Here is a 22,808-nt window from a genome sequence, read left to right on the forward strand (position 1 = left end):
ACCAAGGCAGGTGCCTCCCAAGACAGTTAGCCTCATGACATGAGGTCGCACCTTCCAAAGCCTCCCATTGCACCTCGTTTTGCAGGGAAAGAGCAACGGAGTACAGGCCCCCAAGGCCTTGACAGGAGGCCGTGACTCGCTAGGTGCTCCTTCCCTCCTACTGAGCCCGGGCAGGTGGGTAGGTTGGTCTGGCCTGCCTGTGCAAACGAACAAATACCTAGGAATTAGGGCAAGCATCCCCATATGCTAAAAAGATAGGTTGTATAAATTTGAGATACATAAAGTAATTAGGAGATAATATCAAGATCAAGATGAAGACGCGGGTAGGGAGGCTTTCTCTCATGGTCTACAAACAAATATAAATACAAATACATAAGACGCATGGGGGTTTAGCTTTCCATTCTTTTCAAGTTCTTCACGAGCACCGGGTCAACGTAACATGAATATAAACATACATGATATCATAGGTTCATCAACATCAACATCAGTATCAATCATGGCATGGCAATGCATTGCATGTAGGTCTGGTATCGAGTCGTAGCATAACTATATAATAATAATAACTCGGGAGCAAGAACGAAGCGAGAAAGTAAAGATGAGAAAGACACAAGAAGTGAAGGGTCCGATACTAGACTACCTTAGGTAGTCAGTATCAGTAGTCAATCATCCTCCCCTCAACAGCCCGCACCAACGCCTCAGGAAGCGACTCCTTCTGGACGAAATCCAAAGCCACCAGGTCCGCCCAGAAGAATAGAGCCCTGTCCTGGGCGTATGCCAGATAATCAAATTCGTCAGACTCGTCGACGTCGCTGTCGACTGGTGGAGTCGGGGTCGGGGCTCGCGTAGCGTTCGTCGGTGTTGTGGCCGTCGGTGTATCTGCGTCGTCTGACCCCTCTTCATCTTCCATCCCGGGTACCTTTGCCTGGACAATACCCCATGCAACCCACTGCGCGGAGTTGAGGACGCGCCACAGACGCGTCTGGTGCATGAGGTACTGCGTCTCAGCCTCAAGGGTATCCTGGTGGACGCGCTCGATGTTATCGACTGGTCGGAGGGGAGCGAGATCGGGGCCTTCGGGGCTGGCATTAAGGTCGAGGGGGGTCATTGTTGGTGTGCTTGAGGAGAGGGGTCGCATTATGGGTGTGATTGAGGGGGAGGCACGACCGCCTAGTCCGGGTCGGTGGGTGAGGTATGCGGTGACGAATTGGTGCTGCTGGTCTGGTGTTGGGTAGAAGAGGTTATTGCAGGCCCAGGGTTTGTCGGCGTCGTGGTAGTTGTAGCACCATTCGGTCTGACAAGGAGGTCAGTATACATGCAGGCAGATATGGGTTGGTTGGCGAAACTCACAAAGTGGTTGGCGAATTCTAAGCCGGGTGTATTTGCTGAAGCATATTCAAAGTCGATGACGACTAATTGCTTATGCTCGTTTTCCGGGAGAAGCAGGGGAGACTGCTGACTAGGTTCCATACGCAGTAGGTTACCGTATTGTGTCTACAGCACTTAGTTAGCAAAATTGACGATGGCTGTGCAACAGGCTACAGCTTGAATGCGTTTAGGACCTACGTCGTTATGGCCAAACACAAGCTGTCGTTTAATCTCATGTACGCCGCCGCTGCTCGAAACCAGCCACTTGCGGTAATCCTCCACGGCCTTGCGGAATGTAGGCCAAGGGACACCACAGACATATCCGCGCCGTCGCCAAGGTTCGGACACTGCCTTGCTCTCATTCTGCGTGGACTTGATCGCATTATCCACCCAAGTAATCACACGCTCGCAGCGATCAACCCACTTGTCCCAGTTATGGAAAACCATTGGACCACCTTCTCTCTCCTCGTCAAGCAGGTCAATACCCTCGTGCAACTCGCGCATCCGCTTCGCAATCTGCTTCATGGTTGATGGATCCCGCAGCTCTTTCGGCGTGAGGGGACGGGCATCGAGATACTCCTCGAATCGGCCATTATTGAAAGTTCCTAGCACTTTAGGTCCAATGTTCTTGCGTCCCAGCCGTCGCAGAATCTGTAGCTCCTTCTCTCGATCGATAAGGTGATCCACTTGTGGGCCATAGATACGCAGCAAGAGTTTCCTGTCACTAGATTAAAGAGAGGTCCAGACTTCTGGGATGTCCATACTTACGGAGGAGGCCTTCTAGGCACCAGGGTATACGATCCGTCTTCGGCCTTGGGAGGAGGGATATTCTGAGGTGGAGTGACTTTATAGACAGCATTCGTCAAAGCACCACTAAGCCGCTCGACATTGATCTCGATCGCGGACTCCATCGGGAGCTTTCGCCAGCCCTTCAACTCCAGTGTGTGGGTCAAACGGAGGAGTTCGCTCTTAAAGACCACCCAGGCTTCCCTGTCTTTGGCCCGTCTAACACTTGCAGCATCTCCATCCTCGCTTTCTGCGCCTCCGCCGGTATAAGACAACGTCCGCGAATTGTCCAACACCGCATCAACAGCAGGTGTAACTGGATCGAGTTCGTAGTCCGATTCGGAAGCGGAGCCTCGTCGCAGCCCCTTTAGTTGTGGACGCCGGCGAATAGATCGACGAGAGGAGCAGGTAGACGTGGGACGGCTATCGTATCGGGAGGCATAATGCAGGAGGATCTTCTCTAAACCATCGAGCGCGAGTCCAGTGTCGGAGCCTTGCGACGCGGTCTTGGTCAACGGAGCTCCGTCACCATTTCCCTCTGCTTCACTGGCACCGCTATTGTTTCCAGCACCGTTTATAGAGCCGTTGGGCTTCTTAGATGGCTTGCGTTTTGATTTCTCGCGTGAGAGCCAGTCATAGACCTGGCTGAAGAGGTTGTGTCGCGATTCTTCCTCGCCCTGCTTCAGCCACCGCTCGATGTCTTCTCTAGTCACCGGTTCGTTCGCATTGGATGTCTGGCTGTTTAAGGAGCCCAAGGAAGGAGGATTGTATAAGTGTTGGCGGGCCGAGGTTTTGCTGGTGGAAACGCGTCGCTGCCTGGTGGGATTTCCATCGGAGGTGGTAGGGGCGTCTGCACGGGGTTTGTGGGCGGGGGAGGGCAGACTAGTCTCGAGACCTGGGGATGGGCCTTTCAAAGACTTGTCAGAATCCATCGGTACATCGAGATATATGCCATTGATTGTGGAGGGGTAAAGGGAAGCCAGAAAGATGGACACGGATTTTCGGTGGTTGAGAAAAGTGGGTGATGAGATCATCAGACTACTCCAGCAAGAGCCGCCGCGGAGGTGATTACAACTACTATTGGCCGCCAGAGCCAAGACAACAAAGGGGAAAACATTGAAAAAAAAATCCAGGGACCAGAAGCATTGAAGACAGTAGTATCCAAGAAGCAAAGACACCTACCTTCAAAGTCAAGGCCAAAGTCTGGAACTTGTTCGTCAAAAGAAGGCATTTTCAGACACGTTCAGTCCTAGAATCTGAAAGTTGCATTCGGGGAGGCCTGGGAGAGGTCGATCACGTTATAACTACCGCCAAGGGTCGTCGGTACTGGTCGCTGGGCAGTAGTTTCTTGGTTTGCAGAAGAGACTCGAAGGACCGAGAAAGGGGGAAGCATATATAAGAAGTCGAATGGAGAGTTGGATACCGGAGGGGAAAAGAAAAGAAAAGGGACGGGAAGAAGACTGGGAGTACCCGGGTGGGGGTCACGATAGCGGGCCTTGCCACGAACAATGTGGGATTATTGCAAAAGCAGCGGTTGGATGATGGTTTGAGTGGATTTCACAATCAGGAACCGGGCGCATGGCACTGGCTGTAGGCAAGTGCACCAGCAATGCGAGTATACAAAGGATGAAGGCGCGAAGAGAGAGACGCAGGCCAGGCGTATAGGGTCCGACTAGCAAAAAGAGGTAGGCAAGAGGTCGCGCAGGGAAGAATCGCTGAGGTCCAGACGGGTGGCAAGACTTGGGTATCAACAACATGTGACACTCAACTAAACGCTTGACACACGACTGTGGGGACAAGCAGCCCTCATAAGACATTCTCTGATAAATGCACCCACAGAAGGTGGCCGATGTTACTGCAAGATACTGTCCACCTAGCCAACCAGCTTGCGTGTCTTGTGTGGATGCGATAAGCATAGGGTTGTCATCTTGCATCGTGCGGCGATTGTCTCCTGTCCCTTGGGAAGGGAGATAAGCTCGATCGCTCAGCAGCTGCTCACGCGACACCCCTGGGCCCGTCAACCGCAGCCTCGGCATCGCTAAGACCCATAGGCGACAAGCCTGGCTTAATGCAGGTGCAGATATACAGTAATGAGGGCGTCCAGCAAACCGGAGAAGAAACCAGGGACCATTCGGATGAATCGCCGTCACTGCTCTAGCTTGTCGCATGGGTCAAGATCACTGAGATGATCGTTAGAGTCACCCCGAAGTTCAAAATAGAATCCGAAGATTCGGCGTTGAGATTACTGGAATGCAAACGTGAATACTGGACTGGAGGACCTCCCCCGCATTCTTTACCGTTGAGGTTTCAATTCCGGAAGGCGCATGGGGGTGAATGAGTGGCCTGGTCGCAATGGAACCAGCATATTCCTGTGAATTCATACTCCGGAACAAAGCTGCAAAGGGCATCACCATGTCATGAGACGGTCGCTGGATGTGTTCTTTAGATGATGGGGAAGATGAGAGCGTCTGGAGCCAGGTCTGGGGAGGGGGGAAGACGATGGCGTGATTACAGCCTGAGGCATAAAGTCTCGGCGACTTCCAACTTTACACAGCACTTCCGACTTGTTGTTCAAACGTATCAGCTTATATCTTCGTTATTCAAGGGATATTTGATCTCAGACCAAAGTATGGATCGCAATCTATAAGAGCCGGAAAGAAAAACCTCCGTGCGTTGATCAAAATGCCGCCCGGCCCAGTACCACCATAGTGTAAAGATATCCGTAAAGTAACAATACATAATAGAAAAGACCAAGCATCATTTACGCGGCCCATTCAACAACCTCCAGAGCACACATCACAAGAATGAGGGTTGACGGAAGGATCCTATGCACGTCAGCTGAATTGCATGGCGTATCGGAGGTTGATAAGACTTACCAAACCACGTAGCTCTGGAACAACAGCTTAGACATGGCTCCGACATAGGTGTTGTTGATTTGGCAAATCTGGGCCAACTGTAGGGCAGAAGGAGCTCCGGTGAGGAGGAAACAGACAATGATAAAGATTGGGTCGTCCACAATGCTGACGGGGACATACTTCGCCAGCAATGCAAGGAACGGCGCCATGAAAATGGTTGGTAGAAGCATACGGGCCAACAGCGACGCGATGATCAGCTTCTTCTCGGTACCTGCATCCTCCATATCTTCAAGTGCCTCTCGAGGTATTGTGTTGCGTTCTAGGTTCGCTCCGAGAACTACAAGGATCAATGGAACAGCAACTTGACCATTCTGGCTGACCGCACGAGTCACGGAGTTCCGGATGAATGTACCCTCGTCAAAGAACAGTCGCTGAAGCGCCGGTACAGAGGCCACTATGATCGCAACCAACATTGCCCAAAGTGGTGGGTTCATAAAATCCCAAACACCACTGAAGAACCTGCACATACCGTTGGAGCTTTTGGAGAGCGCTTTTTGAACACCTGGTGGGAGTCGGTTGTACATTGCACCGGTTACCTTTGCCCAACCATTCGCAATGAGGCTCCTGAGCTGACTTGTGAAAGCCTTGACCCGCGATACGGGCCCGTGCTCGGAAGGGCTGTCCTGGTGGTTCACTTCCACATTTGGGAAACGCAGGATATCACCCCGAGAATCCTGACGAGGAAGAAATGGCCCACTCGGCGGTGGCCCAAGCAACGGTGACTCGACTTGGGCTTGTTCGTGCTCAGGATGCGGTAGTTTTGTGTACGAGTAAGTGCGAGCTGTTACAGGCGTAGCCTCTCCGGAATAAAACCCTTCGGACCCGTCATTCGAGGCCGTTGGATGCTCGGTAGGGCCATCGGAGGAATCCCTTGTCCTTATCAAGGGTTCATCCGGGTCCACCTGCTCCGGGTTGTCGGTGTATCGTTCCTGATTTTGTGCGACTCGGTTCTCTCCTTCTCCTTCGCCTTCCTCAATATATCGCTCCTTTGGTGCAAGAAGAACACGGTATCCCCAGCTCCACCGCACGAGTTGTCCGAGCTGTTGGAAGATGAGTAGGTAAAGAATACCGCGCGCCGCGACTTCGTCATCGCTATCATTAGGGATTCGGTCCCAATGGAGGCCATTCAGTGTCTGCGATAGAGATATCACAAGCGAGATAGGAAGGGAGTTTGAATTCCCGAATACCTAAGCAAGGATTAGACACATATAGGCGGGCAGGGCTCACTCGAAGGCTTACCGCCATGGCTGCCACGAAATTTGACGCTCGTTTCTGGAATCGGAAGCATCGCGAGACCACAAATGCGCAAAAGTAGGAAACGGCGGTTTGGACGATGAAAATAGCAGGAATAATGGCGAGATCAGTCAGTTTCTCCGCCGTCAGCTGGGAACCAAGCTTGGTGAAAACTATGCGCAAGAAATGGTCATCAGTAAACATTGTTTTGAACAATGTTCGGGCCACATACTCAGGCATGGTGTAAACAGAGCGACATTGAGATTGGCAACGAATTTCTGAGCGTCCGCATCGAACATGCCGACCCTAGCAGCAATGTAACCCGGAAGACTAACGCAGACAACCTCAAGGACAGCTTCGAAGACGAGAAGCACTAGGTGCCCGAACGCCGGGTGGCTCGAATGAGGACTAGACACATCTTGCAGTATGCCCGTGTTGAAGCCTGTTTGCGTCACGAACTGGCGTGCGGTCAACGACTCGGCATTCTCTAATGATCGGGGCGATGTAAAAAATGCCATCGACGGCGGGAAGGGTATTAGTTTGTCCCTGGAGACCTAGGAGTTAGCAGAAAGATGGCGGATAAGAACAATGGCGATGGATGATGAAGATCAAGAGTCACAAGAACCCAGGGAAACGCCAGCCGGTAAGGTTTCTTCTGTCAGTGTGGAAAGTGGAACCTACCAGAGGCGGCAATGAGCTCAAAGAGAACCAATTGTATATGAAAGGGGCTTTGGTTCAGCAGACAGAGATGGATTGAAGCATCCAAGGTAGCATGATGAAACAGGAGAAGAGAAGACGTCGGTCAGGTCAGGTCAGGATGATGATTGTAATTCCAACGCAAGAGTTCACATCATTGCGCTTGGCTGGCTGCTTCAGACCATGATTTCATGCTCAGATTGGGACCGCTGATAGGGCGGGCCGATCGGCTAGTCTGGCGCCAAGGAATCAGTCCAACCTTTGTTTCCTCCAGTTCGTCTGGCCCTGACAGTCTGCAAACCGCTGCTATTATTACGGAGTAAATTTATTAATTAATATCGAACGCGGTACTTTGTAAATGGGTGCCATCAAAACGCGCTCGGGATTTGCTCACCTAGTGGATTCCTACGAGGTATGACAGCTAACATAGGTCTATCTCCCCTTGACAGAGGAGTGGAGTTCCTGCTCATTAATACTATTCAACAGAGCAAAAGCACAACCGCAGTGTTCTTGGCAGCAGTCATCACGTCACCAATCTACTGGGCTTACTAGTAGTACTACTGCTGCGGCATACGGGATTCTGCAGGAGCATAGTCTTCATAGACAGTGTAGAGAGAAATTCTCAAAGTCCCTGCAGAGCAGAATATCGGTGCACCTGATCGTTCGCGATTGACGAAAGCGAGGAGTGGAACTTATCAAGGATACCTGGTCCATATCAGGCGCCTCTATAAACTCCGAGTTCAATACTCGGCATCACCGGAAGGTATCTGACCTCTGAGATATCCTTTACAGAGTATAGCGTACTTTGGAAACAAACTTTCGCCACCGATAGTAAACCCGCATCCCCGGTCAAGGATCGGCCTAGCTACTGCTTGTCTGCGCGGTTCTCACATGGAAGATGTCATGATCGACATGCGATTCAGAGTCAAAGTCAATCCAAGAGCACAGCCACAGGGCATGGTTTCACTCAGAACAACGCCAAAAGAAAACAAGCAGCAAAAAGGGTAAAAGCACAGTGAGCTAAAATAGAACTCAGGGGTCTACATGTCGATTAGACCTTCTGATTGCACTCCAAGAGTCGCAGGGTCTAACAATCGATGTTGTCTAGTCGCAAGGATTCTGTTAGGGTTAGTCCATCTATGTAATTTGAAGCCTTGAATCTTTATATTTTTGTGTGGAGACGGATGATCAACACTCGAGTCGCACTTCGGGCACAAGAAGACTGTATGACAGGATTAATACTTTGTAGAACACATGCATAAGCCAGTTAAGGCCTGACGGCTTCTGCCGACTGTCAATTGCAGTTGCGAATTCGGATGCCGGAAACTAGAGAGCAGAAAGAGTACCTAGTCCAAGATATACACGTGAGATGCAGCCGAAGATGGATATCTGACTTCCGGCAGCCGTGTCTGGGAGAAACGATCGGCCTGGTGTGGCTTGATTGCTTACAATGATTGGGCTCAACGTCCTGTGAGAACAGAGACGGAGACCAACCAAGGGGAGCGAAGAAGCGCTGGTGATGAAGAATGTGGCTTGAAGACGGCATCGGAGGCCGTTGCCACAGCCTGATTGTGGATGCACAGATTCCACGTTTTGATGACGGCCATTATCAGGCATCCAGAAATCCAGGGCCGAGCTGTACCAAGGCTTATCTTTGCTCAGCATTCCATAGGCTGAGACCCATGTTTCGGTCCGGCAGCGGGCAAAAATGTCGGGTTTGCCTTGCCTGTCTTGTTCTACCTCCGAGACTGAAGAAAGGGATTGGGCCGCAAGTTCAGTGTATTTTGCATCCTGTAGTCTTAGCTCTATCAGAGTAAGTAATTGAGATGAAGTCATGGATTGGTGTGACGGGATGATGCAAGGCTTCGTGGACGCTTGAGGATTTGACGATCGGCCGTTGCAAAGGCTGAGACGCCCAGGATTCCCGGGGTGGCAACGCCGCTGATTGGCTGGTGTGGCCAGCCGCGACACAGGTGATTCGATAGGGGAGAACGCAGCTCAGGACGAGAGCTTGTGCATGCGCGTTGTGTGCGAGATTAATTTATACTATCGATAAATTTGATATATTGCCTGATAATCCCCAGGCTGCGCCAGCTTTGCGGCTTGTCATCTTGTCAACGACTCAACCGCTTCCTACCTCAATTACCCCCGCCGTCCCCCACAAGGTGTCACTCTTCCAGAAAACAGGAATTTGCCAGCGAGACGAAAAAGAGACGACCTACGTATGCAAACCGACTCCATCGTCGCAGCTCTAGACTCTTGGACTCTCTCGGAGAAAAGACTACTCTATATAGTGCCAGTATTCGGCGCTGAAGTCCCTCGTTTCTGGTCCGGGACATGACCCAAGGTTCTGCCCCGCGTTGAGTTGAGCGACTCCCCGACGGCTTGCAGAACTTCTTCCTACGGAGTATTCGACGAACATTTCTGCCTTTTCCTCCATGCCCTTTTTGCTGAATTCGTCTTCTTCCTTGTTTTTGGCCGACTTCGTTTGCCGACCGAGCCCGCCTACGTGTTCTGACAATACTTTTCTTTATGTTCCCGAGCCGCTGATTGCCGCGAGACAACCTTGGAGCCTGAAGGTGCTGAAGAACGTACTCCGGCCTTGCCGCACCCCTCCTGTTCTCACTTGATATCTCGCTCCGCGGTCTCGCCGACAATGAGCGCTGAACGCGGTTTCGCCGCGGAGAACCCTCCCCTTTCTCCTCAATCCGACAGCGATCACACTCCTATTACCCCCGATGATGAGGTTTCCCCTCCTGCCGCTAAAACTATACCTTCGTTACGCCCGACTGCCGACAATGCTTCCAAAATCACCCCTTCATCTACACATCTTGGTCAGGTCAATGCTGCACGACATGCTGGTGGAGCTACTGCGCGCCCGCAAGCCTCTATTGGCAGTGCGAATCAGGATATATTGGCGAAAATGAAGGCTTTCCAACTTTCAAGACAGGGTGCACCCCCCAGTTTGAATCAGACCGCCTCGATGGGGACGATTCCACAGGGTGTTCCTCAACCAGGCGTATCGACCCCAACTGGCCAGCTACCGGGCAACTCCCCATCCGTTATGAACGGTCCGTTAGCAGGTGCAATGGGAGGGCGGTTCCCAGCAACTCATCGACCGAGCCCGAAGAATTGGGCCTCGGCTCCCACCGTCGGTGGTGGACCTCCTGGTACAGGGTCTCCCAAGGGCGGATTGGCAGCGAAACGTATGAAGCCGGGTCTGAAACTTTCAGATGCCACTGGGCCTGCTGGCCCGGCGCCTGGAGGGCAATCACCTGCCAGTGGACCTGTTGCGGGTGGAGAGTCAGCTTTCAGCAAGTACTCAGAATACATTGATACGAAATCGGGTACTCTCAAATTCAAAAACAAGGCCGTTCTTCACGGAGGCGGTATCGAATTCTCGTCCGGCGCCAGCTTCAATATTTCGCTTGACGAAGTCGATCGTTTGGACGAGCTGGGCAAGGGTAACTACGGAACTGTTTACAAGGTTCGACACAGCCGCCCGCACATGCGGAAACCAGGGCAGGGCTTGAGTGGAATTGTCAGCCGGCCGCAAGGAGCCGACGATTCAGATGCAGATGGGACTCCAACACTAAAGTCACAAGATAACCTGACTGGTGCTGTCATGGCTATGAAAGAGATCCGGTTGGAGTTGGACGAGAACAAATTCGCACAAATCATCATGGAATTGGATATTCTTCACCGATGTGTTTCGCCATTCATCATTGACTTCTACGGGGCTTTCTTCCAAGAAGGCGCTGTGTACATTTGCGTCGAGTTCATGGATGGTGGATCTATTGACAAACTCTATGGTGAAGGCATACCCGAGAACATTCTTCGCAAAGTGGCTCTTTCCACAACCATGGGTTTGAAGACACTCAAGGATGATCATAACATCATTCACAGAGATGTGAAGCCCACGAACATTCTCGTCAACACACGAGGCCAAATCAAAATTTGCGACTTCGGAGTGAGCGGAAACCTGGTCGCCAGTATTGCAAAGACGAATATTGGTTGTCAAAGCTACATGGCGCCTGAACGTATCGCAGGCGGCGGAATGCAGCAGTCAGGGGCCACCAGCGGTGGAACCTACAGCGTTCAGAGTGACATTTGGAGTTTGGGATTGTCTATGATTGAATGCGCGATTGGCCGGTATCCGTACCCGCCAGAAACATTCAATAACATATTCAGTCAGCTGCATGTAAGTTCCCCCACATTTTCTCATCTCAACCGGTTAACTCACATCTACCCAGGCCATTGTACATGGTGAAGCTCCTAGCCTCCCAGAATCCGAGTATTCTGAAGACGCACACTCTTTTGTCAACGCCTGTCTCGATAAGAATCCTCAAAACCGGCCCTCCTACAGCATGCTCCTACGACACCCATGGCTTTCCTCCCTTATGCAACCACCCACCGAACCGAGCAACACAGATGTGCCATCCATGTCTCTGGCCGACGGAACATCAGGCGAACTCACGCCGCCTGCTACAGATGACGAAGAAGTTGCGAACTGGGTCAGAGAGATGCTGGAAAAACGTCTAAGTGGACTTTCCAAAGACGCAAATAAGCCAGCACTGCACGCGGTTGCGCTAGATGCTGTACCTGGAAGTCCGCTCCTCGACGAAACTCCTCCCATCTCTAGTCTTTCGATTTCTTCTGAGCCAGCATAGTCTGTATCCTCATTTCGCTTTCACCATCATCTCAAGACACATAGCACTATCTATACATCTGCTTTGCTCCTTTTCTTCTGCCATACCCTATTTTGCTCAGAGCGCTTACCCCCCACCGAGAAACCCTGGCGCCGGCGCCACTAGGCAGACGGTCTGGCTTTTGGAAACCGTTTTGTCAGCTTTGGACCAGCGTTATACTTTCACGTGCATGCAACGATTCGCAATGATGTCTCAATGTCGCGGTCCTGTGTCAACCTACCCTGTATGATTCTGCGTGAATTCTTCCTCAAGAACACGATGTACCTGTATGAAGGCCTTCTATGTACCGTACTCGATCATTCAACGAATACTACTGAATGATATGAATTTTTCAGAACAATAACTTAGCAGCAAAATTCCCAGACTGCTTATCAATCAGCGTCCACCATGAGTGATGCTGAGTAATGACGCAAGCCTGGACTCTCTACGGCGAGAAAACGCAATAATTCGAGAAGAATTAGGAGATGTCAATCACGCGATTGGTTTGTACGACGCGGGATAGATTATCTATCAATGGAATGATTTGATATTTTAGAGGTAATTGAGTATATTGTGCAGAGGAAGCAAGTAGAATCAAGACCTGCAAGTGGCCAGTGCCCGCCAACGATAGCATCATTCTTCGCCGAAGCTTGCACCTCCGGCTTCCCCCCAACTTTTTCACCTCAGCCTGCTTGCCCCTCCTTCCCCCCTCTTTTAGTCCTACGCCGCCCCCAATAATCCCTCTCCATGCTTTCTCGCTCCTCCCTGCGACCAGTTACTTCCCAAGCGTCGAAGACCCGGCTGACCCGATCGTGTCTCGTCTGTTCTTCTCCGATTGCTCAGTCCTCCCGCGCATACGGAGGTTACGGCATTGCCACGGTTGCTCCCCGACGTGCTGTCGCCAGTCACCTGAAGAGAGGCGTCCTGGATTCCTCAGCCGCCTCAACTGCCTCTGTTGTTACTGGGTCTCGTCTCACCTCGCTTACAAGACACTTTTCTTCTACCTCCCCGGCTGCGGACTCGAGCAACATGCCTCCGGTACAGACCCAGCAGTATGACTACATTGTTCTCGGTGGTGGAAGTGGTGGTAGCGGGAGTGGACGGAGAGCCGCTGGTTGGTACGGCGCGAAGACATTGATTGTGGAAAGTGGACGTTCCGGCGGTACTTGCGTGAACGTTGGGTATGGTGCTATCAACCAGTCTTTGTTTCGTTCCTACAATTGCTGACCAATATTGTTCTAGATGTGTTCCCAAGAAAATGACATGGAACTTCTCCTCCATTACCGAGTCCATTGAGGCGGGCCGTCACTACGGTTATGACCTCCCGCATAACGTCAAATCTGACTACAGCCATTTCAAGAAGCTCCGCGACGCCTCTATTGAGCGATTGAACGGTATCTACGAGAAGAACTGGGGTAACGAAGGTATTGACCTTGTGCACGGCCGGGCCAAGTTCGTTGAACCAAAGACCATCGAGGTCACTTCCGACGGCAAGACAACCCGGTACACCGCGCCGCATATTCTGATCGCGACTGGTGGCCGGCCCAGCCTGCCGGACATCAAGGGTGCTGAGCACGGTATCACTAGCGATGGTTTCTTTGAGATCGAAGAGCTCCCACCCAAGGTGGCCGTCGTCGGCGCCGGATACATCGCCATCGAGCTGGCAGGTGTCATGGGCACCGTTGGCGTCGACACCAACCTGTTCATCCGTGGCGATACCTTCCTCCGCAAGTTCGACCCCATGATCCAAAAGACCATGACGGAGCGCTACGAAGCCGCTGGCATCAAGGTCCACAAGAAGCACCCTGGTATCAAGGAGGTCCAGCTCCTCCGCGACGGCAAGGGCAAAGACAAGCTCCTCAAGCTGATCATGAACGACGGCTCCGAGATGGAAGTCAATGAGCTCCTCTGGGCCATTGGCCGTGTCCCTGAAGTGGAAGACCTCCACCTCGAGATTCCCGGCGTCAAGCTCAACGAGAGTGGCCATGTCATTGTCGACGAGTACCAGAACAGCAACGTCGAGGGTATCTACGCCATTGGCGACGTCACCGGCCAGGCCGAGCTCACTCCCGGTATGTTTTCCACTAGTCCTTCACTACCCACCAGAGCTATTCTAACAACGTTATGCTATAGTGGCCATCGCCGCCGGCCGCCAACTCGGAAACCGCCTCTTCGGCGGCCCGCAATTCAAAACCGCAAAGCTCTCCTACGACAACATCCCCACAGTCGTCTTCTCGCACCCCGAAGTCGGCACCGTCGGACTAACCGAGCCGCAAGCGCGCGAGCGCTTCGGCGACGAAAACGTTAAGGTCTACTACACGCGGTTTCCCGCTATGTTTTACAGTGTTTTCCCGCCCGAGGAGAAGGCGAAGAACCCGACTGAGTTTAAGATGGTTGTTGCGGGGCCGGAGGAGAAGGTTGTTGGGTTGCATTTGCTTGGTTTGGGGGTTGGTGAGATGTTGCAGGGGTTTGGGGTTGCGGTGAAAATGGGCGCTACGAAGAAGGACTTTGATGCTTGTGTTGCTATTCATCCTACCTCTGCTGAGGAGTTGGTTACCCTGCGGTAGATGTCGTTGGTATATAGATGGCGGGTTTACTTAGTGAATTTCGAAGAATAAAGAGTATTTCAAGATCTAAAGATATCTTGTACTTGCTCGTATTGAAGGTAAATATTTGGGTATCTGTATGTGCTTCATATGTAGTAGAAAACAATATCAAGTGAAAAAGGAAATAGACGAGGTAAATGAATGATGTCGTCGCATCTAACATATGGATGCTGAACAATATGTATATGAGTATCATTCCGCAATGTCAAACTGCAGACTAGAGGGGTCCCCCACATACCCGAACAATCGAGTAAATAGGTAGGTGAATGGGTATGTATATGTTGCATACCACCAGGGTATACCGCAACAATCGCAAACATGGTCGGGTAGACTGTATGTAACCCAACCTAGCCCCGGTTCTCAGTGACCGGGACAAACAAACCATTGCACGACCAGTAAAACCGAATCCGTGCGACTGTGGTCCGCTGGCTAAGCTATCCTGCCGCCGGGCCGCGCAATTGTATTCAAAACCCAGCTTGTGCGACGCAAGACGCATGGAATCGTCAGCACGCCTGTCAGACCCACTTTGTGGGGGCTGGCTGGGATGAGTTCGTGTAACCGTCATGCATGCAAGGTTACTTGTGCTGAGCGCTGGTGCTGGTAGGATGTCGCTTTATGGGAACGGGCGTGGCGATAGTCCGTCAATCATCATCGTTGTTTGTATACTCTCCGTAGATGGGTGATGACGGGCTGGAGTGATGGAGACCATGGGATGCGATAAGAAGCGGGGAAGATGAATTCTTCAGCCTGCTTGGATTCCAGCTCCAATAGATACTCCGCAGATTTATGCATGTAAACGGCGGTGAATATTGTAGGAAGAGTGACCTCGCATCTCTTTTCCGTTGGATGTAGTTGTAGATATTCGGCGCTGTGGCGGGTCACCGCTTATCAGGAACCTCGGCATCAGATAACGAGGCTCGGCGCATATCCAACTCAGTTGAAGATCATGACAGCGAACGAGATAAGGCAAAAGCAGAGCGGGATGTAGACTTTGTTGTTGCTGCCTGAAGGCTCTGGATCGGAGATTGGGAGTGCGGAGACAGCGACGAGCGAGAGATTGGCGGGCGATGGGGCGCGGGAGATGCAGACGCTGTGAGGGCGAGAGGAGGGTCTGGATTTCGGGGCCATGATGATCTGGTGTTCCTGTTTCTGTTGCATTTGAAAGAGTGTATTGTTCAGTGCATTCTAAGATGAAGAGAAGAAGGAGTGTAAGGAGCGAGAGTTGTTGAGGAGGGGATAAAGCGGGGGGCATCAGTCGACAGTGCCTTGCCAGATCACGGGCACAACAACATGATGCCGGGACAGCCGTTGATTTGTTGAACTGCCAGTCGGTCAGCCAATCGTGCTTGCCAGCCCCGTCACTCCCTCAACAAAGTCGCTTTGGGAACTGCTGACTAAGAATCCCGGCAGACACATTGGATGGATAGCCAGCTGTCCATGGCTCGAAGTTCGAACCCCGGAGAGTTCATTTGTTTTTCTTTCTTGTCTCCGTTCAATAAATTGTTTTCATTGACCATTATTTTAGAGTCCGACCGTGGTCGGCCTTGGTTTCCGTTTGCGTCTTCACCAAGAAGTCAGTAGAAGTGGTTTCATCGTCACATGGCTGTTTCTCGTATCTGTATGAAAGTGGAAGTCTACTAGACACTGTTCGGCTTATTCTTCGGACTTTGTCTTTGGTGTTAGGACCATGTCGCAGAGCCGGCTTCCAGAAGCAAAATTCGAGACAGATGACCTGAAATTGAGTGTCAAAAGGCTCAAGCTGATGATTATGCCGAAAGCTTTTAGCGTTGCGAGGTGAGGCTCGGCAGCCGGTTGGCGCAGGAATGCCCAGGAGTGCTGCAGTCTGCTGCTGCTGTTGCTTGCATCTTCTTCGCCTTCGTCCTTAAGGTTCTTCCTCCAGCTTCTTATCTGTGGATACGCCGACCTCTGGCTCCGCTCTGCGAGAACCACTGGACTGAGACATCAATCTCGCTTGATCAATGCACCTTCTGTCTGTAAACCAAGTGCAAGATGAGACACCTCCAGCAGGGTACGCCGTAGCCATGCTGACGATTATTCAATATTCATCAAATTATCCTGATTTGACTTCCATCTTCCAAGACAGATGCGACAATCCTCAAACAGATCAGCAGTAAATCATCATTCTGTTCCGCGCTGACCGAGAGCGCCCGGCAAAGAGACGAGCGCGCTGGTGGAGCCACGCAATATGGGGCCCCCCGAGCAGTTTTCTCACCAAATTCACCGTGCACGAGAAGAATTCTTTTCCTCCACGCCTCTGGCACCCGCTAGCAGCCACACTATGTCCCGGGCCTGAAACTAGACAGCGCACTGGTTGGATGCATGTTTTAGGGTCCAGGCAGTCACGAAGCCAGCGGAAATGCTACCTTAGCTCTGTTTTCGAGACTTGATTCCGGAGTATCTGCATGCGGCCACGATTGCCACAGAGGACACGCACACATATCCTTCGACCTCGTGGAACTAACTGCTTTTGCTCGGCATAGTCACAGAGAAGGAGAGAGTCAGTGACTGCTTGCAGACCAAGACTCTTAGCGCTTCCCCAGTGATCCTCCCGGTTGAAGTTGTTTCCACTCACTAACATCCACTCGGCAGACGAACCATCAGTGCATCACGGCCCTCGCCTAACTGAATCGGCGGCGCTAACATGCTATGATGTCTTAGATTGGGGCGTCTCCAGTGCGATCGTTGGTCACTTGCTCCACCAGCCTCTCTTTTCCTGCAATCACATTGTCCCTTCGATATAGACTTCATGACCTCCAGCCTCTCAGCCATGAGTCACGACCCCGCTGCCACTATTGCCGCTGCACGAGTTCATTCTCACCCCATGGTGCAACCAGGGGCACAGCTGCTCTCGCTGCCAATGACATTTTTACCTCGAGATTGCCCTTGTTGGCGGCCCGAAGATCCAGGAGGGTTCTTTTGTCGGTGGTTGGTCGTATCATTATCCATTCACCTCGTTCCTCAGGGGAAGTATTAATAGACTGCATAACCCCCAAAGCGGCTGAAAGTCACTGTCCACTGTCCATAGATTCACTCCATCCTCCGCTTGACTTTGCCGTAGTAAAGTTCTCATCGTGTCCTTCGCTTTATCTTTCACTTTGCTTTTTCTGCGGGTTGAATCGCAATCTGGGGTAGCCTTTCCTTTATCACGCCAGCTGAAAGCTTACTTCCAAAACCCACCCGTAAATAGACGGGGCCTCCCTGATCTGGGGTTACAACTCATTTCTCGCTCTCGCTTGTCAAGAGAAGTTGTCGAAGCAACCTCACATCATGTATCTCAAATACGCCGCCGCACTGGCCTCAGTGCTTCCTTTCACTGTCGCTCAGACCTTTACCGACTGCAACCCACTCGAGAGTAAGTGGTTCTTGTTCTCGTCAATCTCTTTGTTGATTCAGGGCTAATCTGGTGTAACAGAGACCTGTGACCCTGACCCAGGCTTGAACAGCAAGTCTTTCACCTCTGATTTCACCAAGGGTGACTCTGCCTTGGACGGTTGGGTCAAGGCTGCTGGCGATGTTAGCTTCGGTCCTGACGGCGCCGAGTTCACCGTTGCGAAGCAAGGCGATGCGCCCACCATCGAGACCGACTTCTACTTCTTCTTCGGTAAGGCCGAGGTGGAGTTGAAGGTTGCGCCCGGTACTGGTATCGTTAGCAGCATTGTCATCGAGTCTGATGTTCTCGACGAGATTGACTGGGTAAGCTCATATTGCTTTTTCTTCTCTTTTGCACTGCAACAAGAACATTTTATTCTTGTCCACATGTGCATAGATCCATGCCAACCCCAAGCTAACCACGTTATGTCGTGCAGGAAGCTCTTGGAGGCGACCCAACCCAAATCCAAACCAACTACTTCGGCAAGGGCGACACCACCAGCTATGACCGTGTCACTTACGAACCTGTGGATACTCCCCAGGACACTTTCCACACTTACACCATCGAATGGACTCCTCAAACCATTTCCTGGGTTATTGATGGCGCCGTCCGCCGCACCTTGACCAGAGAAGAGGCTCAAGGTGGAAGCCGCTTCCCCCAGACTCCCTCTCGCCTGAGAATCGGTATCTGGGCCGGTGGTGACCCCAACAACGGAGAGGGCACCATCCAGTGGGCCGGTGGTCAGACCGACTACAGCGCTGCTCCCTTCACCATGGTTCTCAAGTCCGTCCACATCGAGAACACCTACCCCGGCAACGAGTACAGCTACACCGACAACTCTGGCGACTGGCAGAGCATCAACGTCGACAACTCTGCGCCCAAACCCGAGTCCTCGACCACCAAGTCTGACAGCACTACCACCACCTCCACGACCACCTCGTCCAGCAGCAGCGAGACCTCGACGGACTCCGAGACTACCACCTCCACCACCGACTCCGAGACCTCGAGCCCTACCACCACCTCCACGGACTCTGACTCCGAGTCATCCACCTCTGGCTCTGACTCTTCCTCTCCCACCGCAACCGAGACCAGCTCCTTCAACTCTGGCTCTGGCTCTGGCTCTGGCTCCGGCTCAGATTCCACCTCCGGCTCCGGATCTGACTCTGACTCTGGATCCACCACCCCCACAGAGTCCGAGGGCGCAACACCCACCTCCGACGCTTCCTCCGAAGACCCCGAGTTCACCGGCGCTGCCTCGTCCCTGACGACCTCCGCCAGCGGACTCATCACCGTCTTCGGCGTGATGGCAGCTCTGCTGCAGCTGTAATTTACGTCCGTTTCCTCTTCTTTTTTTTTTTTTTTATTTATATTTCTGTCCCGTCGCGTTATTATAAGGGCATGCACATAAACTCAATGCAAATATTTGGCTCGAATGGTTGTTTTGATTGGATCAGGATATTACGTTTATTTTATGGTATGGAGCGAGCTTTAATATCGATATCGAAGCTGAGATCATGTTGGTCTCTAGCTTGATTTGGTTTGGTTTTCATTGTGTTATGATTCGGTGGCCCTTTTCTTTACTTTCTATGTCTTTCCTTGATGATACTTATTGATCTTACATATGTACAAGATACATACTACCGGGCGTCCTGTCAGGGACCTGGATAATAATGAAAGAAGGAACTCATGGTTCCTTTACCCGAAAGTGTGTTTCAGATTCATTTTATTTGGAAGTGTGTATGCAGTTGTAGTATTCCGTAGGTGGCCCAAATATCAAACGCCTAGATCCTAATCACCCAGCCCCCGGGTATCATTCATTCATTCCTCGTCGTAATAAGTCGTTATTCTTAGGATATAACTTATTGTCCGATATCCCTCTTATTTCTGCTGTAGATTCCTGGATAGATTCCTAGCTAAGCCAGCAACAGGACGATGATGAGTCGTGGCGGCGTGGAAGATCTGCGATAAGGTGAGTTCTGGAGATGAAGAGTTCGAAGTATCATTCTTGTCGGCTTGCCCGTGCCCATGGCCGTGGGGGCGGAGGAACGAAGGAAGTGATACGCTGGGAGGGATGAGAGCGTCTACGAAGGCCACGAGTCGACTTGACGAGTCCCTGCTGGATTGGTATGTAGCAGAAGAGCCCGAGTGCTTTATCTCCCGATCCACGATACCCTCTATTGACTCGAGGTGGTCGTCTAGCGTGGCAAGGTCAGCGGCCAGCGAGTCGGCCTTGGAGCGCATACGCGCCATGAGCTGGGCGATGTAGTTTTCCCGACGTAGCATCTGAGTGGATATTCGGGCGTCGTGTGCGACAGAGGACCGGGCGTCAGATGGGGTCGATATCGGTTTCACGTCACCTGCGGCAACTAGGCTGTCGACTGCCGATTGGAGGTCGACCTTTAGCGAATCGAATTTCCAAGCGGCTATGCGGATGGCGCGCCAGCAGCTCTCGAATTCGAGGTCTAACTCGTGCTTTGTGCCTGGGTGTGCGCGTTTCAGTTCGCGCTCGACTATGCGCAATTGAGACTCTGTTTGTTTCAGGGAGCTGTTGAGGGGGGCCATTTCCTGGAGGGTTGCGTTGAAGACATATTCCAGGCGTGTTTGGGATGTTAGTATGGCTTCAGCCGGTATCGATTGGCTGTTTGTATGGGGGCTGAAAGATTGATGGTAGCGCGAGACACAGCTGGATGGGTATAGTATCGAGATGGGGCCAATGGAGCACATGTTCTGATACTGCTGCACGAGCTCGGGAAGAATGAGTAAATGTAAGATCGCTGCTAGAAGGATGACATTGGCTATTGTTCGAATTGGCGTTTCGAGAAATGCGAAACGAGTCTGCGTTTGGTGGTTGGGTGTCGTGGTCGAATGAGCGCTCTGGGTTGATGTTTCAGATGGTGGCTCTGGCTTCTCTGTTTTCGCTGGCTCAGCAGACGATTGATGTCTTCGCCTGAGCGTCGGACTTGCCTGTTTCGTCCGTACGGTCGGCGCAACCCACGATGCTTCAGTGACAGGCGTCTCGTATATCGAGGGCATGATCAACTCAGGTCCGGACATGGACGAGGCGGCGGATCCATGGTTGCTGCCTCCATCGGTTACAGGTCGAGCCTGTTTAGGAGTCGTCGGTACGTTCTTGGTCACCGCATCTTGTTCCTCAGTCACTGAAGCTACCACCCAGGATTCTCCCAGAACTGACGCGGACATCACGGTACTTTTGTGTTGGCGATAACAAGCTTTGGGCGTCAACGCGGGGGCTGAGCGGAAACTCGAGGTAGCCTGGCGCGTACCGTCGCATCACACGGTAGCAATAGCGGGGGTCAGGGAGAGCAGTACGTTAAGAGAATAAGATAATTGTTCTATCTGGACAAGTTGGAGAGATGGTGAAGAAAGTATAGTCTGTCGATCCATTGTTTTGGCACGAAGGCTGGCGGGGCGGCAACACTAGTCCGCATTTGGCCATCACGGGAACTTGGCCGAGGCCCCGGGGTTCGCGAATAATTTGAGAGTGACAAGGCTCCTCGCTCTGCATCAATCCAAGATGCGTCGAATACCTCCTTCAATAAGACACTCAATATCCCTCAGAAGGCCAGCTGGCTTTCGATATCCGCCAGCCAGGGTTCAATGGCTCTCCTCAACATCTCAACGGCCGTGCTCATGCTCTGATCAACAAACACAGCAGCAACCTCCGGAAAACCAAGCAACGTCGTCCGCCGACTATCGAGCTTTGGGAACCGCTCAGAGCCTCTTCACCACATCTATCTACAGTCCCGGATCGCCCCTCTTCCTCCCAAATGGCACTCATGTCATCAACAAGCTTATCGCTTTCCTCCGCGCACAATACCTCCAGTATGGTTTCCGTGAAGTTTTGACGCCGACAATCTATAAGAAATCGCTTTGGGAGGTATCCGGTCACTGGCAGAACTATAAAGATGATATGTACGAGGTGCGTGGGCGAGGAGCCATGGGCGAAACAGACGGAGAAGCTGGGGAAGACGAGTCTTACGGGCTGAAACCGATGAACTGCCCGGGACATTGTCTATTGTTCAAATCACAAAACCATTCCTATCGAGAGCTTCCTATACGCTATGCCGACTTTAGCCCCCTTCATAGGAACGAGGTTTCTGGTGCACTGAGCGGTCTCACTCGCGTTCGGCGATTCCACCAAGACGATGGCCACATTTTTTGTCGACCGCAGCAGATCAAGAGGGAGATTAAATCGGCGCTTGGGTTTGTCGATTTGGTGATGACGACATTCGGCCTGGGACCATATCGGCTGGTTCTCTCGACGAGGCCCGAGAAGGACTTTATTGGTGATCTTCAGCTGTGGGATAGTGCAGAGGCTCAGCTGCGCGAAGCTCTAGATCAGACCGGGAAGGACTGGGAACTGAATGAAGGTGATGGCGCCTTCTACGGACCTAAGATCGACATCCAACTCCAGGATAAAGCTGGCAAGTATCACCAGTTGTCCACTATCCAGCTGGACATGAACCTGCCGCAACGGTTCGAATTAGAATACCAAGTCGCAGAGGGAGAGGAAGACTACAACCCGGCGACGCCCGGAAAGGCAACACCCGTACTGATTCACCGCGCGAACTTTGGGTCCCTAGAGCGCTTCCTTGCCCTGCTCATTGAACAATACTCTGGCCAGTGGCCGTTCTGGTTATCCCCACGACAGGGCATCATTCTGACTGTGAACCAGGATGAGGCTGTTGTGAAACAAGCGCATGAAGCCGCAGCAAAGATGTCAGGGTTCAAGACTCTTGACCAGAGTTCTATAAATGGAGGAATTCCTCAGCCTCTTTCAGCTACAGACTCCACCTTTTTGATCGACGTCGACGCGGACGCTCAATCGCTGGGAAAGAAGATTCAGCGAGCGAAGCAGATGAAGTACAACTTCATCTTTGTTCTCGGCCCCAAGGATCTGGCGGAATCGCGCATTTCGCTCGATATTAGCGCCCAGCTGCAGGGTCGGCCTGACCGCAGTGCCGAGACGCTACAGGCAGTGCTAGCCGAACGGTTCGGCGAGAAAGCGCTGCAGAAACGGCGGGCGATCATTGTACCGATTGATGGTGTCCATGATTTCCTGGTGCAATTGGAGAAGAACTGGGTATGATATACCTTGGGGGCGATT

At 52.0% G+C, this 22,808-nt stretch overlaps 11 protein-coding genes across 11 annotated transcripts; 4 read left to right on the plus strand and 7 right to left on the minus strand.

Moving 5' to 3' along the window:
* Nucleotides 1-652: 652 nt before the first annotated feature.
* Nucleotides 653-3,083, minus strand: BDV17DRAFT_278690 (putative choline kinase; the record flags this gene model as incomplete). The annotated part of the gene is made up of 4 exons (XM_073759574.1): nucleotides 653-1,291; nucleotides 1,348-1,491; nucleotides 1,564-2,083; nucleotides 2,134-3,083. The coding sequence occupies 4 exons, from the start codon at nucleotides 3,081-3,083 to the stop codon at nucleotides 653-655; spliced, it is 2,253 nt and encodes a 750-aa protein (XP_073621338.1).
* A 387-nt stretch (nucleotides 3,084-3,470) lies between these two features.
* On the minus strand, nucleotides 3,471-4,491 carry BDV17DRAFT_8864 (uncharacterized protein). The gene is made up of 2 exons (XM_073765292.1): nucleotides 4,398-4,491; nucleotides 3,471-4,331 (listed from the first exon to the last, which is right to left on the minus strand). Exon 2 carries the CDS (start codon nucleotides 4,317-4,319, stop codon nucleotides 3,633-3,635), a length of 687 nt encoding a protein of 228 aa, XP_073621339.1. The 5' UTR covers nucleotides 4,320-4,331; nucleotides 4,398-4,491; the 3' UTR covers nucleotides 3,471-3,632.
* A 364-nt stretch (nucleotides 4,492-4,855) lies between these two features.
* BDV17DRAFT_8862 (Auxin Efflux Carrier superfamily) lies at nucleotides 4,856-7,123 on the minus strand. The gene is made up of 5 exons (XM_073765291.1): nucleotides 6,981-7,123; nucleotides 6,532-6,845; nucleotides 6,306-6,472; nucleotides 5,028-6,253; nucleotides 4,856-4,976 (listed from the first exon to the last, which is right to left on the minus strand). Exons 2-5 carry the CDS (start codon nucleotides 6,815-6,817, stop codon nucleotides 4,913-4,915), a joined length of 1,743 nt encoding a protein of 580 aa, XP_073621340.1. The 5' UTR covers nucleotides 6,818-6,845; nucleotides 6,981-7,123; the 3' UTR covers nucleotides 4,856-4,912.
* Nucleotides 7,124-7,845: 722 nt separating this feature from the next.
* Nucleotides 7,846-9,021, minus strand: BDV17DRAFT_249434 (uncharacterized protein). The gene has a single exon (XM_073756222.1). The coding sequence runs from the start codon at nucleotides 8,829-8,831 to the stop codon at nucleotides 8,322-8,324; it is 510 nt and encodes a 169-aa protein (XP_073621341.1). The 5' UTR covers nucleotides 8,832-9,021; the 3' UTR covers nucleotides 7,846-8,321.
* Nucleotides 9,022-9,074: 53 nt separating this feature from the next.
* Nucleotides 9,075-12,218, plus strand: pbs2 (mitogen-activated protein kinase kinase PBS2). The gene is made up of 2 exons (XM_073756223.1): nucleotides 9,075-11,196; nucleotides 11,249-12,218. The coding sequence occupies exons 1-2, from the start codon at nucleotides 9,652-9,654 to the stop codon at nucleotides 11,663-11,665; spliced, it is 1,962 nt and encodes a 653-aa protein (XP_073621342.1). The 5' UTR covers nucleotides 9,075-9,651; the 3' UTR covers nucleotides 11,666-12,218.
* Nucleotides 12,219-12,241: 23 nt separating this feature from the next.
* Nucleotides 12,242-14,288, plus strand: glr1 (glutathione-disulfide reductase GLR1). Its single transcript, XM_073765312.1, has 3 exons — nucleotides 12,242-12,864; nucleotides 12,926-13,755; nucleotides 13,817-14,288. The coding sequence occupies exons 1-3, from the start codon at nucleotides 12,431-12,433 to the stop codon at nucleotides 14,248-14,250; spliced, it is 1,698 nt and encodes a 565-aa protein (XP_073621343.1). The 5' UTR covers nucleotides 12,242-12,430; the 3' UTR covers nucleotides 14,251-14,288.
* Nucleotide 14,289: 1 nt separating this feature from the next.
* Nucleotides 14,290-14,964, minus strand: BDV17DRAFT_9027 (uncharacterized protein). The gene has a single exon (XM_073765310.1). It carries the CDS (start codon nucleotides 14,852-14,854, stop codon nucleotides 14,507-14,509), a length of 348 nt encoding a protein of 115 aa, XP_073621344.1. The 5' UTR covers nucleotides 14,855-14,964; the 3' UTR covers nucleotides 14,290-14,506.
* On the minus strand, nucleotides 14,964-15,938 carry BDV17DRAFT_9087 (uncharacterized protein). Its single transcript, XM_073765327.1, has 2 exons — nucleotides 15,685-15,938; nucleotides 14,964-15,610 (listed from the first exon to the last, which is right to left on the minus strand). Exons 1-2 carry the CDS (start codon nucleotides 15,703-15,705, stop codon nucleotides 15,074-15,076), a joined length of 558 nt encoding a protein of 185 aa, XP_073621345.1. The 5' UTR covers nucleotides 15,706-15,938; the 3' UTR covers nucleotides 14,964-15,073.
* A 1,493-nt stretch (nucleotides 15,939-17,431) lies between these two features.
* Nucleotides 17,432-19,154, plus strand: BDV17DRAFT_9031 (glycoside hydrolase family 16 protein). Its single transcript, XM_073765311.1, has 3 exons — nucleotides 17,432-17,662; nucleotides 17,723-18,003; nucleotides 18,117-19,154. The coding sequence occupies exons 1-3, from the start codon at nucleotides 17,578-17,580 to the stop codon at nucleotides 19,005-19,007; spliced, it is 1,257 nt and encodes a 418-aa protein (XP_073621346.1). The 5' UTR covers nucleotides 17,432-17,577; the 3' UTR covers nucleotides 19,008-19,154.
* BDV17DRAFT_249440 (uncharacterized protein) lies at nucleotides 19,029-21,038 on the minus strand. Its single transcript, XM_073756224.1, has one exon. The coding sequence runs from the start codon at nucleotides 20,879-20,881 to the stop codon at nucleotides 19,559-19,561; it is 1,323 nt and encodes a 440-aa protein (XP_073621347.1). The 5' UTR covers nucleotides 20,882-21,038; the 3' UTR covers nucleotides 19,029-19,558.
* A 177-nt stretch (nucleotides 21,039-21,215) lies between these two features.
* Nucleotides 21,216-22,790, plus strand: BDV17DRAFT_286213 (threonine--tRNA ligase MST1; the record flags this gene model as incomplete). Its single annotated transcript, XM_073760855.1, has 1 exon — nucleotides 21,216-22,790. The coding sequence occupies one exon, from the start codon at nucleotides 21,216-21,218 to the stop codon at nucleotides 22,788-22,790; it is 1,575 nt and encodes a 524-aa protein (XP_073621348.1).
* Between the last annotated feature and the right edge of the window lie 18 nt (nucleotides 22,791-22,808).

Source organism: Aspergillus undulatus, assembly GCF_047715775.1.
Source record: "Aspergillus undulatus strain CBS 261.88 unplaced genomic scaffold BDV17scaffold_1, whole genome shotgun sequence".
In the NCBI taxonomy this organism is placed as follows: Eukaryota; Fungi; Ascomycota; class Eurotiomycetes; order Eurotiales; family Aspergillaceae; genus Aspergillus; species Aspergillus undulatus.